We start from the raw sequence: 13397 nt of genomic DNA, 5'->3' as shown, positions 1-13397 counted from the left end.
ATATATCTGGGTTTGGAGAGAAAAAACATCCCTGCTGTGTTTCTTTTTAATTTTGATGCCGTTTGCCCGTTCACGGGGCAGGTTTTGTGTCTCCTCCATTTCTTCAGTTTGCGCTCATTGTTTGTTCCCCCTTTTACGTGTTTCATTTATTTAATTTAATTTATTTTATTTCATTTCATTTTATTTTATCCATATTTCACTCATTTTCCTTTTTCTGTTGTCCATTTTTATCCTCCCGCCATTCAGGCTCTAGAGGAAGAGATAGAGAGCCACGCTGCCAACGTGTCTCGGGCGGTCGGGGTCGGGCAGTCCCTCTCCTCCCTGAGCTGTGCCGCCGAGCAGAGGCTGCTGGCAGAGAAATTAGACTCTCTGCAGGCCCGCTACGGCGAGGTCCACGACCGGTGCTGCCGGAAGGCAGCACTGCTGGCTCAGGCTCTGGCCAACGCCAGGCTTTTTGGGGAGGAGGAGGTGGAAGTGCTCAACTGGCTGGCTGAGGTCGAGGACAAGCTGGGCTCGGTATCCGTAAAGGATTACAAACGGGACGTCCTGCAGAAGCAGCATGCAGACCAGCTGGTATTTTCCCTTTTTTCTTCCATGTTTATGTTGTTTATTTTGTTGCATTTGTCTGGTTTTATTTTGGTTTCTGGTCTGACTTTAATTTTGCAAAGCTCGTTCCGCTGCTGGTTCTCTTCTTCTTCGAGGCTTGGAGAAGCGGGAAGACGTTTCATGTGTTATAAACAATAATTGTGGCCCCAAAAATGGGTTTCCCGGGGCGGGGGGAACTTCAAATGGTTCGTTTGCTTTGTGAACAATGTCTGAGCCAGCTTGGCCACCCTGTGCCTTTAGAAAGCTGGATGCTGTTTCCAAGATTGAGAGCTGGAAGAGCTTGGTGGGGTTTTGGAGTCAGACTGGCCACCAAGGAAGCCTGCTTCCACTCCTGGGGCTGTGCAGGCTCTTCTCAAGAGTGAAGTTCTGTCTAATACAAGGGCAAGTCCTTTTGTAACCCAGATCCAGTGGGTTGGGATGGGATTTGTCTAAGATTTGAGCCTTTGGGTCCCAGAAGTCTCAATAATTCCTGTAGAAGGATGTCTGGACAATTATCAGATGGGTTGTCCACCCTTCCTGTGCTCAGTAGGAAAGTTTGTGCTCTTTGTAGCATCTCTGGCTGGCAGGACACAGGGACCTGCCTGCAGCAGAATAACCCAGATTTGCCTTTTCCTCCAGGCTTTGAATGAGGAAATTGTGAACAGGAAGAAGAACGTGGACCAAGCCATTAGAAATGGACAAGCTCTTTTGAAGCAAACCACAGGTAACGCTGAAATCTTGGCATGGGAAACCCCCAGTCCTCCTCACGCCCTTCCCTGGGAAGCCCATGCTGTGCAGTGATCGCTGTTCAGGGGAGGCTGTTCTCCTTCAGGTCCTTATTTCCTTTTGGAATCTTCCAGAGTAGCTGTTTTGCATCCAGACCTGGATGCTGAGCCACAAACTCTCCAGCCTAGGACTGGGTTGGTCCCAAATCCCAACCTCGCAGCCTGGAGAGCGGGTGATTCCCACCGCTGCCGGGGGGGATGCTCGGAGCTGAGCAGCCCTGCAGCACCAGGGAGGGTTTTCTCATTGCATCCAGCTGCTAAATCACATGGGAAGAGGTTAAAAATACCCCCAACCCTTTCCTAATATTGCTTTCCCATACTGAGCAGTTGTTGCTGTTGCCACGTGGGTGTGAGTTTATGTTTATGAGTGGGAAGAAAGGTCGGGGCGATGCATTTCCTTCAGATGTGGTCTGCTCGGAGCAGATGTACAGCCCTCTGTCCTTGTGGGAGCTGTGGAGCAGGAAGAGTGATTACAAAGGATTTGGCATGCATTTTCATGTCCTCTTGGAAATAGCAGTAAAGAGTGAACTGGCCCTTTTTTTCCTGGAGTTGTGACACGTTAGTCGAGAACTGAGTTGGTGTGGTTTTGGAGCTCGTGGCAAAGCCAGTTTTAGCAGCTTCTAGCCCAGGGAAGACATGGACTTTACTCTGACTGATGGAAAATGGGAGAGCAGCTTCCTGGCTGTAAAAACAGGCTGAAGTTGTATTAATACAAAGAGACGTGAGGGTGGAATTAGGTGTCTAAAATGAGGGGGAACAGGGCAGGTGGCTGCTGAAACCTCCATGCAACCCAGCCCAGCATCATTTGCCCCTCGCCGCTGTCTCGCAGGGGAGGAGGTGTTGCTGATCCAGGAGAAGCTGGATGGGATTAAGACCCGCTATTCCGACATCACCGCCGCCAGCTCCAAAGCCCTGCGCACGCTGGAGCAGGCTCGGCAGCTGGCCACCAAGTTCCAATCCACACACGAGGAGCTCACCAGGCTGGATGAGCAAGGTGGAGGAGGAGCTGGCCTCCAGTGGGGCACAGTCCCCCGCCGGAGAGCAGATCCCCCAGTTCCAGCAGCGGCAAAAGGTGGGCGCTGGGATGGGGGCGTGAGGGTGGGAACTCGTGGGGTTTCGCTCGTTGTTTGAGAGGCCGGGGAGGAGCTGGAGTGGGAGGTGACCTGCTGGGAAGGACATGTGTCCATGGGTGCCTTCCACAGGAGCTGAAGAAGGAGGTGATGGAGCACAGGCTGGTGCTGGACACGGTGAACGAGGTGAGCCGGGCTCTCCTGGAGCTGGTTCCCTGGCGAGCCCGGGAAGGGCTGGATAAGCTCGTGTCGGACACCAACGAGCGCTACAAGCTGGTCAGTGACACCATCAAGCAGAGGGTGGAAGAAATCGATGCTGCTATTCAGAGGTCTCAACAGGTAATTTAATAACCCCTCTGGGGACTGATGGGTTTTCTTGGGAGAATGGGAGCGATAAGCTTGGCCCTGCTCCACTTGTACAGTGCAATGGCAGCAGGAGGGATGGCAAGCACAGCCAGACAGGAGGGCCAAATCCCATTGGGAATGCCAAGAAATGGACCACAGCAGCAGCATGTGGCAGCAGGGCTGTTTCCTGACCAGTCCCATTGCATGTGGTTGGGATGGGATAATTCTGGGGCAGCACCATGTCATCCTGCCTGCAGGCTTCTGCTGGCAGGGGTGATGTAAATGGTGTAAAACCAATGACAGGTGACTTTCAAGCCTGGAAAAACATTATCCCCTGCTGTGAGAGCACAGGGATTTGTTCCAGGCGAACAGTCAGCCCCAAAAAGGCTTGTCCTGCGCAGACTGGAGGCTGTGGAGTGCAGTGAATGACTGCCCTTGCTCTGTGGAGCGCTGCGTCCATGGCACTGATCCTGCAAGCAAAATGCTTGTGTTTACAGGGATGTCCATTTCCCTGCAGGCAGGGAGGGTGCAGGGAAAGGTGGCTGCTCCAACATGCCCCAAAACCAGCTTGCAGGAGTCACCTGCATCCACCCTGATGTCCCCTTCTCCTCCCCACCTCCGTGTGCCGGGGCGAAGTGTTTGTTCCCGAGATTTTCCCGCCATCCCCAGCTCTCCATGTGCTCCATCCCTGCTGCCCATCACTAACCACTGCCCTTCCTCTCCCCTGTGCCAGTATGAGCAGGCAGCTGACGCAGAGCTGGCCTGGGTGGCCGAGACCAAGCGGAAGCTGATGGCTCTCGGTCCCATCCGCCTGGAGCAGGACCAGACAACGGCTCAGCTGCAGGTGCAGAAGGTCCGTGTGCACCTCATGGGTGGGGGAGACGGGGTGGGCAACGAGGAGGGATGGCCCAATTTGGGTGATGGGATGTGGTTTGGGTCACGGGATGCCATTTGGGGGAGCAGCTTTGCCCTGGGGTGTGTAGTGCCAAGCCCAGAGCTGCGGGAGAGATGCAACACTTGTCCTTGGAAAGGGAAAGGGAAAAAAAAAAAAAAAAAAGGAGAAAGAGAATTTAGGGAAGTTAAGTGTTGGGCTGCTAAAGGAGAAAGCTTCCTGTCTGTTTGCAGGACCTGTTTAGGGATAGGTGGGTGCTCTTGCCAGGAATCCCCTTGAGAGAGCTGCTCCCTTGGAAGCCTTTCCGTGTGGCCACCGGAGCAAGCTCTGCTGGGATCTTGCTGGCACTGGCAGCAGGAAGGGTTTAGAAAAATGTATATATTGATTAATGAGGGTGCTTTTCCATTTGCTTTTTGCTCATTGTTCCCTGCAGTGGGGGACTCCTCAGTTCCCTCCAGGCAGCCAGACATGGAACAAAGAGGCGCTGGGTTCTTTTTTTTTTTTTATATCTTTGAGATGAGCTCATGCCTGAAAGAACGTGCACTTTAAATAAACGGCCCTTTTCTTCCCTTTGCTTGGGCAATCAGAGCAGCTTACAGGCTTATTGGATTTAAAATTAAAAAAAAAGAAGGAAAATGAGAGTGTTATAAGGGTGGGGGGACTGAACCATCAAGCATTAAGTTAAATTGAGCTCAGCTTCCAGCTGTTAATCGTGTGGACCTTGGGAATGGCAAAGTTATAGGTAGATGCAGTTCTGGAGAGCATTGTTTTGGGGGATGTTTGCTAATGGGTGGATGATGGAGCTTTTCCTCTGGTGAGGACCTTGGGTGTGGAAGTGATTGTACCTCATTTTAAGAGCTGTATTCAGGTCTTTGAAAGAGAGAAGTTGATGTAGATGAGTCATGAGAAAAACAGGCAGGAATCTGCATTTCCAGCCAGATTTTCAGTGGGCCACAGGACACTTGTGATGAGTTTTGTGCGGTCTCTGCAGCGCCCAGTGCTGGCAGGAGGATCTCATGGATGGGCTGGGGAGAGGTTGAGCTGGGGGAGAGGTTGGGCTCAGCTCTGATTTTCTTGCCTTCCTTTGGACCTTTCCTTCCTACAGGCTTTTTCCATCGACATCATTCGTCACAAAGACTCCATGGATGAGCTGTTCAGCCAGCGCAACGAGATCTTCGGGACCTGCGGCGAGGAACAGAAAGCTGTTCTCCAGGTGAGCCTGCTCTGCTCTTCACTGCAACAGGGGGCACAGAGAGGGGAGAGAGGCGAATCCTCAGCTCTTGCACAGGCTGGAGTAGTTTAAAATTGCTCCATCTTTAGTAATTCCCACCAGTGTTAGCAGAAATCTCTTTACATTTATTGCTCTCCTTTATTGCCTATTTTTACTGCAGGGTTTGGGAGGGGAGACAGCGGAGATTCCCGAGGCTGCTTTAATTGGAATTACAGCCCATGCACGTGGAAGGCCACCAAAAGCACCTCCTTCTTTTCCAGCGCTCATGCCTGAAAGAACGTGCACTTTAAATAAACGGCCCTTTTCTTCCCTTTGCTTGGGCAATCAGAGCAGCTTACAGGCTTATTTGATTTAAAATTAAAAAAAAAAAAGGAAAATGAGAGTGTTATAAGGGTGGGGGGACTGAACCATCAAGCATTAAGTTAAATTGAGCTCAGCTTCCAGCTGTTAATCGTGTGGACCTTGGGAATGGCAAAGTTATAGGTAGATGCAGTTCTGGAGAGCATTGTTTTGGGGGATGTTTGCTAATGGGTGGATGATGGAGCTTTTCCTCTGGTGAGGACCTTGGGTGTGGAAGTGATTGTACCTCATTTTAAGAGCTGTATTCAGGTCTTTGAAAGAGAGAGGTTGATGTAGATGAGTCATGAGAAAAACAGGCAGGAATCTGCATTTCCAGCCAGATTTTCAGTGGGCCACAGGACACTTGTGATGAGTTTTGTGCGGTCTCTGCGGAGCCCAGTGCTGGCAGGAGGATCTCATGGATGGGCTGGGGAGAGGTTGAGCTGGGGGAGAGGTTGGGCTCAGCTCTGATTTTCTTGCCTTCCTTTGGACCTTTCCTTCCTACAGGCTTTTTCCATCGACATCATTCGTCACAAAGACTCCATGGATGAGCTGTTCAGCCAGCGCAACGAGATCTTCGGGACCTGCGGTGAGGAACAGAAAGCTGTTCTCCAGGTGAGCCTGCTCTGCTCTTCGCGGCAACAGGGGGCACAGAGAGGGGAGAGAGGCGAATCCTCAGCTCTTGCACAGGCTGGAGTAGTTTAAAATTGCTCCATCTTTAGTAATTCCCACCAGTGTTAGCAGAAATCTCTTTACATTTATTGCTCTCCTTTATTGCCTATTTTTACTGCAGGGTTTGGGGAGGGGGAGACAGCGGAGATTCCCGAGGCTGCTTTAATTGGAATTACAGCCCATGCACGTGGAAGGCCACCAAAAGCACCTCCTTCTTTTCCAGCTCACAGCGTGGAGCTGGCGCTTTTCCTGGGCCCTTTTGCATCTCCCTCCCTTTTTTTTTTTTTTTTTTTATTTCCAGGAGAAAACCGAGTCCCTGGTGCAACAGTACGAAGCCGTGAGCCAGCTCAACTCAGGAGCGCTACGCTCGCTTGGAACGTGCCCAGGTCCTGGTCAACCAGTTTTGGGAGACCTACGAGGAGCTGAACCCGTGGATCGAGGAGACTCAAGCCCTCCTCTCCCAGCTGCCACCTCCAGCCATCGACCACGAGCAGCTCAAGCAGCAGCAGGATGACATGAGGGTAAGAGGCTGAGGCGTTTGCATCTCCTGTCCAGGAGTTCTTCTACCTTAAACAGAATTGCAGCACTTGCAGAGGCAATTTCTTGAATTTACCTCGTTTTTCCCCCTATTATTTTCTTTTGGGGGATCCTGCTTGTACAATCCAAGTGTGCCATGTGGAAATCGTGTTGGAGCACTCCTTACCAAAATGCAGCTTGCACCCAAGGGAGCCTGGCTGCTTTTGCATCTCCTGCCTGATTGTGGCAGGGAAAACCACTTTGTGCTTTTTGGGTAGAGAGCTGCAAAGCAAAAATTCCCAGTGGGGTCCCCTGTGGAGCTGTGGGGAGGGCCAGGAGCTGGGGAAGGACCCGTGCCGGGTGTTGTGCCATAGCCATGTTAGGAAGAGCCGAGCTCCATGTGCTTGGCAGATGCTGGGGCATGAAATCCACGGGGTGAGTTCCTACCAGATACGATCGCTGCTCTTGGAGTGCTGCGTGGAATAAATAGGCAGCGACTTGAAACAGATTTCCAAACAAATCTGGGTGGTTTTTTTTTTCCCTTCTATTCCCTAGCAACTGAGGGAGTCCATCGCTGAACACAAACCTCATATCGACAAGCTGCTGAAAATCGGGCCGCAGCTCAAGGACCTCAACCCCGAGGAAGGAGAGATGGTGCAGGAGAAATACTCCACGGCCGAGGCCACGTATGCCAAAATCAAGGAGGAGGTGTGCCAGCGGGCCCTCGCGCTCGACGAGGCCGTCTCCCAGTCCACCCAGGTACGCTGGGGTGCCGAGGAGACGAATCTTCTTCTCGCAGTCCCCTGGGGAAGCCACACGCTTTGGAATGCGGTTTTATTCCGATTGTAAAACCCTTTATAAGGAATAACGTGGTCAGACACCCCCGGGGTAGTTTCCTGCTGCTCAGCTCTGGCTGCGGGAGCAGAGGGGAAAAAGGCTTTTTTGAGGCTCGACGTAGTAAATAGGCTAATAAATTTTTACAACCTCAATAATGATGCTGGTTCAAAGGGGCTGCTTTTGGCATCTGCCCAAGGTTGGAAGGGCCCAGAGAGCCTCTTGAAAGAGCTTGAAGAGAGAATTTTCAATTCTGATAAGCTGTGAGTGCAGTGAAGAGCCCTAAGATCCTTTGTATGGGAGAGGTAACAGTTGTCTCCATGGTCTGGGCATCCCCCAAGGAGGTGGGTGAGTGCAGGAGAGATAGGAAAGGAAGGGCAGAGACTGGAGGTGCTAAAGTCCATAAAGAGGGTGAAGTGTTCCTGCCACTGAGGGTTGATGACCCCCAGTTACGTTTCATTTCACCCCCTGTTACCGTAGTGCAGTTGGTTTTTGTCATGTCTGGGTGTTTATTTTTTTAATTCCTGTATTGTGTAGTCACTTCTCTTGGTTTGCACTTGTATTAACTCCGAGTTTTTCCCCCCACATTCCCTTCCCCTCTCATCTCTCACTCCCATTGTGGAATGTGTTATCTGTGTGTGTTGCTGCCTGTGCCCGTCCTCCCCACATGGTCCCATTTCATTCTTGTGTTGACTGCGCCCCACCATTGCAGATTTCGGAGGTAAGCGAGTCCCCCACCACAGATATTCATTTTCACTCTTTGGGCTGATTCTGTTTTACACCCGGACTTTTTTATTTCTGGCCCATGCACAGCTCAGCAGAACATGCTTAAAACATTAACTCCAGGGGCCTGAAACCACATTTTTGGGATGGCTTTCCTTGCCTTGCCGCCTGGTCTTGGCCGCTCGTTCCGCTGGGAATGCTTCCTGCAAAGCACAGGTTTTGCTTTCGGAGGGGTTTGCCCTGAGCTTCCTGCTCTGGCTGGACATGCTGGTTTGCTCCTGCTTGTTGGCTGAGCCAGCGTGTCCTGATCAACTTTGCACCAAGAGCCCGTCCCCTCTCTGCTGGTAGAGCCTGGGATTTGGTGGACACCAGCCACCAGTGTGTTCCCAGTGGGAACTGGGAGAGGGACCAGAGCTGGCAGCCACAGTGCAGAGCTGCCCTTCCCACCAGCAGAGACGATTTGGGATCTTTAAGGCCAAAGTTGACTTTTCTATAAAAAAAAAAACACATAAGAAACCCTGCTAGACCCCCTTCCTCTCTCACCTCTGGCTTTCTGGTTCTGCTTTTGAAGCTCCAGCTCTGTGGCAGCTCCTCCCCACCCGCATGCAGCCTCCCACCACCTCCCGCTGACCCTGCTAGGGTGGGTTTCCACCAGCCTTGCACCACCCGGAGATTCCCATCGACACCAAACACGGGCACTTTTCCAGCAGCACCTCTGCCCGGGTGCCCCAACAACCAGGACTGGGGTTTTCTTGCCCACCCACAAAAAAACAAGACAAGATCTCGTAGGGTTGAACCCGGTGACAAGTCACTGCCGTGTTTGGGTCAGAGGTGCCGGTGCCGGCTCTGGGAGTCTCCTTGGCTGCTCTGTTGGCTCTGTTGGAGCAGGGCAGGTGTGAGCAGGAGGCTGCAGGTGTCCTTGCTGCTGCAGGTGGCATTGCTGCTGCAGGTGACATTGCTGCTCTGGGTGACATTGCTGCTGCAGGTGACATTACTGCTGCAGGTGACATTGCTGCTCTGGGTGGCATTGCTGCTGCAGGTGACATTGCTGCTGCAGGTGGCATTGCTGTCGCGGGCAATGTCCGTCCTCTCCCGAGAGTCCGTGGGGGCAGCGCTCAGGGCTGTGGCGTCACTCAATCCCCTCTCCCCTTCCCTGACGGATCTGCTCCCCTCCAGTTCCACGACAAGATCGAGCCCATGCTGGAGACGCTGGAGAACCTCTCCTCCCGCCTGCGGCTGCCGCCCCTCATCCCCGCCGAGGTCGATAAGATCCGGGAGTGCATCAGCGAGAATAAAAACTCCACCGTGGAGCTGGAGAAGCTGCAGCCCTCCTTCGAGGCTCTGAAACGCCGTGGGGAAGAGCTGATCGGTCGGTCCCAGGGAGCAGACAAGGACCTGGCAGCCAAAGGTATCTCCTTTGGTGGATTTAACAGTGCCCAGCTTCTCCTCCCCAGCTAGGGAGGCTTTGATGTCCCAGGGGTGTGTTTTGGAGGTTCTCCTGGCCTTAGGAGGAGGGATGAATCCTCTGGATGGAGATGGCTGGTGCCTGCTTCCATCTGGAGCAGACAGGGTGGCATCAACCCGAGGAGAAAGAAGTATTTGTGGCTTCTCAGCCAAGCTGAGCCCTCACCCTGAGCTGGTCTCTTGTTGGTGGCCCCTGTGACATGATTTGTTGATGTTGATTCAGCATCTAATGGAGGGAAGGAACATCCCCAGCACAAAAAGACCCATCAACACGATTGGCACTAATTGGCACCTTCCTTGGCAGCTCAACAGTCAGCTCATGGACTGAGTGAGCAGAGACTTCATGCTAGAGGTGGCCAGAACAGAGGTTCGTTGGAGGGAGGGAGTGTGGGCAAATTTGCCCTGAGCTTGCCTGCACATAAATAAAGGCTTTATTTCTGCAAGCTGGAGTTTCTCACGTCCCTCAGTATCTCCCAGAGTTAATGCTCTGATAGTCCTGCTCCTCTTTAATTCCCTTTTGAATGTTCTCTTGGCTATTTCTAAGTGTTATCAAAATGCTTTCGAGTTGTAAAAAGGTTTCCTTCTTCACTGAATATTTTAACTTCCTTCCTCAGTAATCCAGGACAAGTTGGATCAGATGGTTTTCTACTGGGAAGACATCAAAGCTCGGACAGAGGAACGTGAAATGAAGTTCCTTGATGTCCTGGAGCTTGCAGAGAAGTTCTGGTACGACATGGCAGCCCTCCTGACAACCATCAAGGACACACAGGACATTGTTCATGATCTGGAGAGCCCAGGCATTGACCCCTCCATCATCAAGCAGCAGGTGGAAGCAGCAGAGGTGAGGCCCATGGGACTGTACCTCAGTATGGAGCTCATCTGCCCCCAGCTTGTCCTCTAAACTGGGAAGACCTTAGATGTGAGCGTGGCCAGAAGCAGTTGTAAATCAGTTTTGTAGGCAGTCAGTCGGATTAGGAAGAGTTATTTCCACTGCAGTTTGGAACTGCAAGGAATAAACCTGAAGTGTATTTCACATATCCTTCACCTTAAATCACTTTATCTGCTACTGTTCTGGGAAGCGTATGAAGCGTGTGGTCAGAGCTGCGTGCCCACATGTTTGGAGTGATGTGGAAGCTTGCACAGCTTTGCTCACAACCCAAAGGCTGTCTGGCGTGGGAAGTGTATATTTAGCTTCTGGTTAGACTGGAGATAAGTGCTTGGATTTGTGTGCTGATGGGTTGTTTCAAATAAATGGCGAAATCGACTTCAGGTGGATGTGACTTGACCCGGACCTTGAGGAGCAGGGATGTTTCTTAATGCTTTGCTAAGTTTAGCCTTGCTGTTCCCCTTGGTTTTGCACCTTTTGAGTCTCAAAACCTCATGCCTATATTGACAAAATACTCCTGTAAACAGCACGTCTCCTGTAAACAACATCTTCAGCCAGGCAGTTCAGGCTCACATCTAAATACAGATGTTCTTATTTTGGTTCCCATCCTGTGGGCAGAGGCGGGAGTGGATCAGGGTGGTGGTGACAACGTTGGCCACCTACTCCTGGGATCTGGAGTCGGGCTGTTGGCCAAGGTGCAGGACACTGGAGCAGGAAGGACTCTCTGTTCTTTAGCCCTCCTGCTCTTGGGGCAGTTTTGGAAGAGCATTTAATAATAAAGGTTTTTCTGTGGCTGTGTCCATGCAGACTATTAAAGAGGAGACGGATGGGTTGCACGAAGAGCTGGAGTTCATCCGCCTCCTTGGAACTGATTTGATTTTTGCCTGTGGCGAAACTGAGAAACCAGAAGTGAAAAAGAGCATTGATGAGGTAGGAAAAGCCAGCAGCTTCTCCTTCAGATAAAATCAGGTGGGAGCAAGTGGGAGCTCTGGTTGAAGAGCCGAACGAATTCTGTGGGCAATCTTGTGTTCCGCAGATGAACAACGCGTGGGAAAATCTAAACAAAACGTGGAAGGAGAGGCTGGAAAAGCTCGAGGAAGCGATGCAGTCGGCTGTGCAGTACCAAGATACGCTTCAAGTAAGAGGCAGGGCTGTTGGTGTGGAGTGGGTGGACCTTGGGAACACCACTGCAAGTCCAGGAAACATCTCCTGGGCGAGCGTTTGCAGGCTCTGATAGAGCCTGACCTGAACAGCCAGCTCTGAGGAAGAGCAGATAGTTTGCATTTATCTTCCCAAATCTATCCCATTCCTGCACAGAGCAGCAGGGTGAGCTGGCTGCTGGCAGCTCCTCATGCTGGAAGCAGGAGAGGGAAGGAAAGAGAGAGCTGGCCAAGCACCTCTGCCCTGAAAGACGAGTTTTGTGGCTGTGGGGTGGCGGAGGGACCATCCCTGTTCCCTGACCAGCTGCGGGGGGGACACTTTACCATTCACTTTGCTCATGTTGTCCATGCTCTTTCCAGGCCATGTTTGACTGGCTGGACAACGCTGTGATCAAACTCTGCAACATGTCACCTGTTGGCACCGACCTCAGCACGGTCAAGGAGCAGATGAATGAGATGAAGGTACGGGGGCGGAGAGGGACCGGTTCCCCGGCACTGCTCAACCTCACAGAGCTCCAGTGATTCATTTGGTTCTGGTTTTTGTCCTACTTGCTTTGGCAGGAGTTTAAAATGGAGGTTTACCAGCAGCAGATTGAGATGGAAAAGCTTAATCACCAAGGTGAACTGATGCTAAAAAAGGCTACGGATGAGACAGACAGGGACATCATTAAGGAACCACTGACAGAGCTGAAACATCTCTGGGAGAATTTGGGCGAGAAGATTGCTCACAGACAGGTAGAGTGAAGACCTGGGGCTCTCACAAGTGTGGGGTTGAAACTCACCATGATACTCCCAGTTATTAAAATTTCCCTTTTCCATCCCTGCCCTCGCCCAGCACAAGTTGGAAGCAGCTCTGCTGGCACTTGGCCAGTTCCAGCACGCCTTGGCGGAGCTGATGGCCTGGCTGACCCACACCGAGGAGCTGCTGGACGCCCAAAAACCCATCAGTGGAGACCCGAAAGTCATCGAGGTTGAACTCGCAAAGCACCATGTGAGTTTTCCCACTCCGAGGACATTTTTAGTCTGTTCCTGTTGCAGGATCATGTTTCTCCTGAAGGATTTGAGTCCACAACCAGGCAGGGTGTTTAAGAGGGATGTCCAATGTTTGTCCATCTCGTGCAGGTGCTGAAGAACGACGTCCTGGCCCACCAAGCAACTGTGGAGACAGTGAACAAAGCAGGGAATGAGCTGTTGGAGTCGAGTGCAGGGGACGATGCCAGCAGCCTGCGGAACCGCCTGGAGAAGCTGAATTCCTGCTGGGAGTCAGTGCTGCAGAAGACAGAGGAGAGGGAGCAGCAGCTGCAGTCCACTCTCCAGCAGGTCAGGAAGAGGCATTGGGAATACCCCCCTGTGCAGTGGGGAGCTGCTGAGGGTCTGCTTTCCCCTTCATTTTGGGAGAAAGAGTTAGGAAGACACTGGGATTATTTTTGTGCAAGTTTTTCATGTGACTCCTAGTCCTGGAGTGGTTCAGTGCCTGCCCAAAAGCACAGTGAGGACCAGGAACACCCATGGGTCATGGATACACAGTGTATCACCCTTCTGAACACGCTGGCACATCCAGCTCTGCCTTTATATCTGGTTTCAAAGCAAACACAGTGTTAACCCTGGCACATGATCAATGGTGGCTGATGTCATCTGATCCCAGGGCCGATTCTATGTTCCCGAACAGGCTCAGGGTTTCCATGGTGAGATTGAAGACTTCCTCCTGTGGCTAACGAGGATGGAGAGCCAATTGTCGGCATCAAAACCCACAGGAGGTCTGCCAGAAACTGCCCGGGAACAGCTCAATGCCCACATGGTAATTTCTCGGGAGAGGATTTTTTTTTTTAATGCTTTTAATTCAGCAAGTTCCTGTCAAATATCAGCATCAAAACTTCTCCCTTCTGTATCTGATG

General features: G+C 51.8%; 1 protein-coding gene across 1 annotated transcript in view; it reads left to right on the top strand.

Moving 5' to 3' along the window:
- LOC126645704 (microtubule-actin cross-linking factor 1-like) overlaps positions 1-13397 on the top strand; it is a 97778-nt gene that overhangs the window by 67472 nt on the left and 16909 nt on the right. The window contains 19 exon segments of the mRNA XM_050326418.1: positions 247-573; positions 1225-1309; positions 2200-2351; positions 2353-2442; positions 2573-2779; positions 3519-3638; positions 4783-4890; positions 6221-6274; positions 6276-6440; positions 6991-7194; positions 9169-9400; positions 10071-10297; positions 11150-11272; positions 11379-11480; positions 11863-11964; positions 12064-12237; positions 12338-12493; positions 12625-12822; positions 13172-13300. Coding sequence (XP_050182375.1) covers positions 247-573; positions 1225-1309; positions 2200-2351; positions 2353-2442; positions 2573-2779; positions 3519-3638; positions 4783-4890; positions 6221-6274; positions 6276-6440; positions 6991-7194; positions 9169-9400; positions 10071-10297; positions 11150-11272; positions 11379-11480; positions 11863-11964; positions 12064-12237; positions 12338-12493; positions 12625-12822; positions 13172-13300 — 2955 coding nt within the window.

Source organism: Myiozetetes cayanensis, unplaced genomic scaffold (assembly GCF_022539395.1).
Source record: "Myiozetetes cayanensis isolate MyiCay16 unplaced genomic scaffold, myiCay2020 scf31, whole genome shotgun sequence".
In the NCBI taxonomy this organism is placed as follows: Eukaryota; Metazoa; Chordata; class Aves; order Passeriformes; family Tyrannidae; genus Myiozetetes; species Myiozetetes cayanensis.
This window is presented reverse-complemented; position numbering and strand designations above follow the sequence as displayed.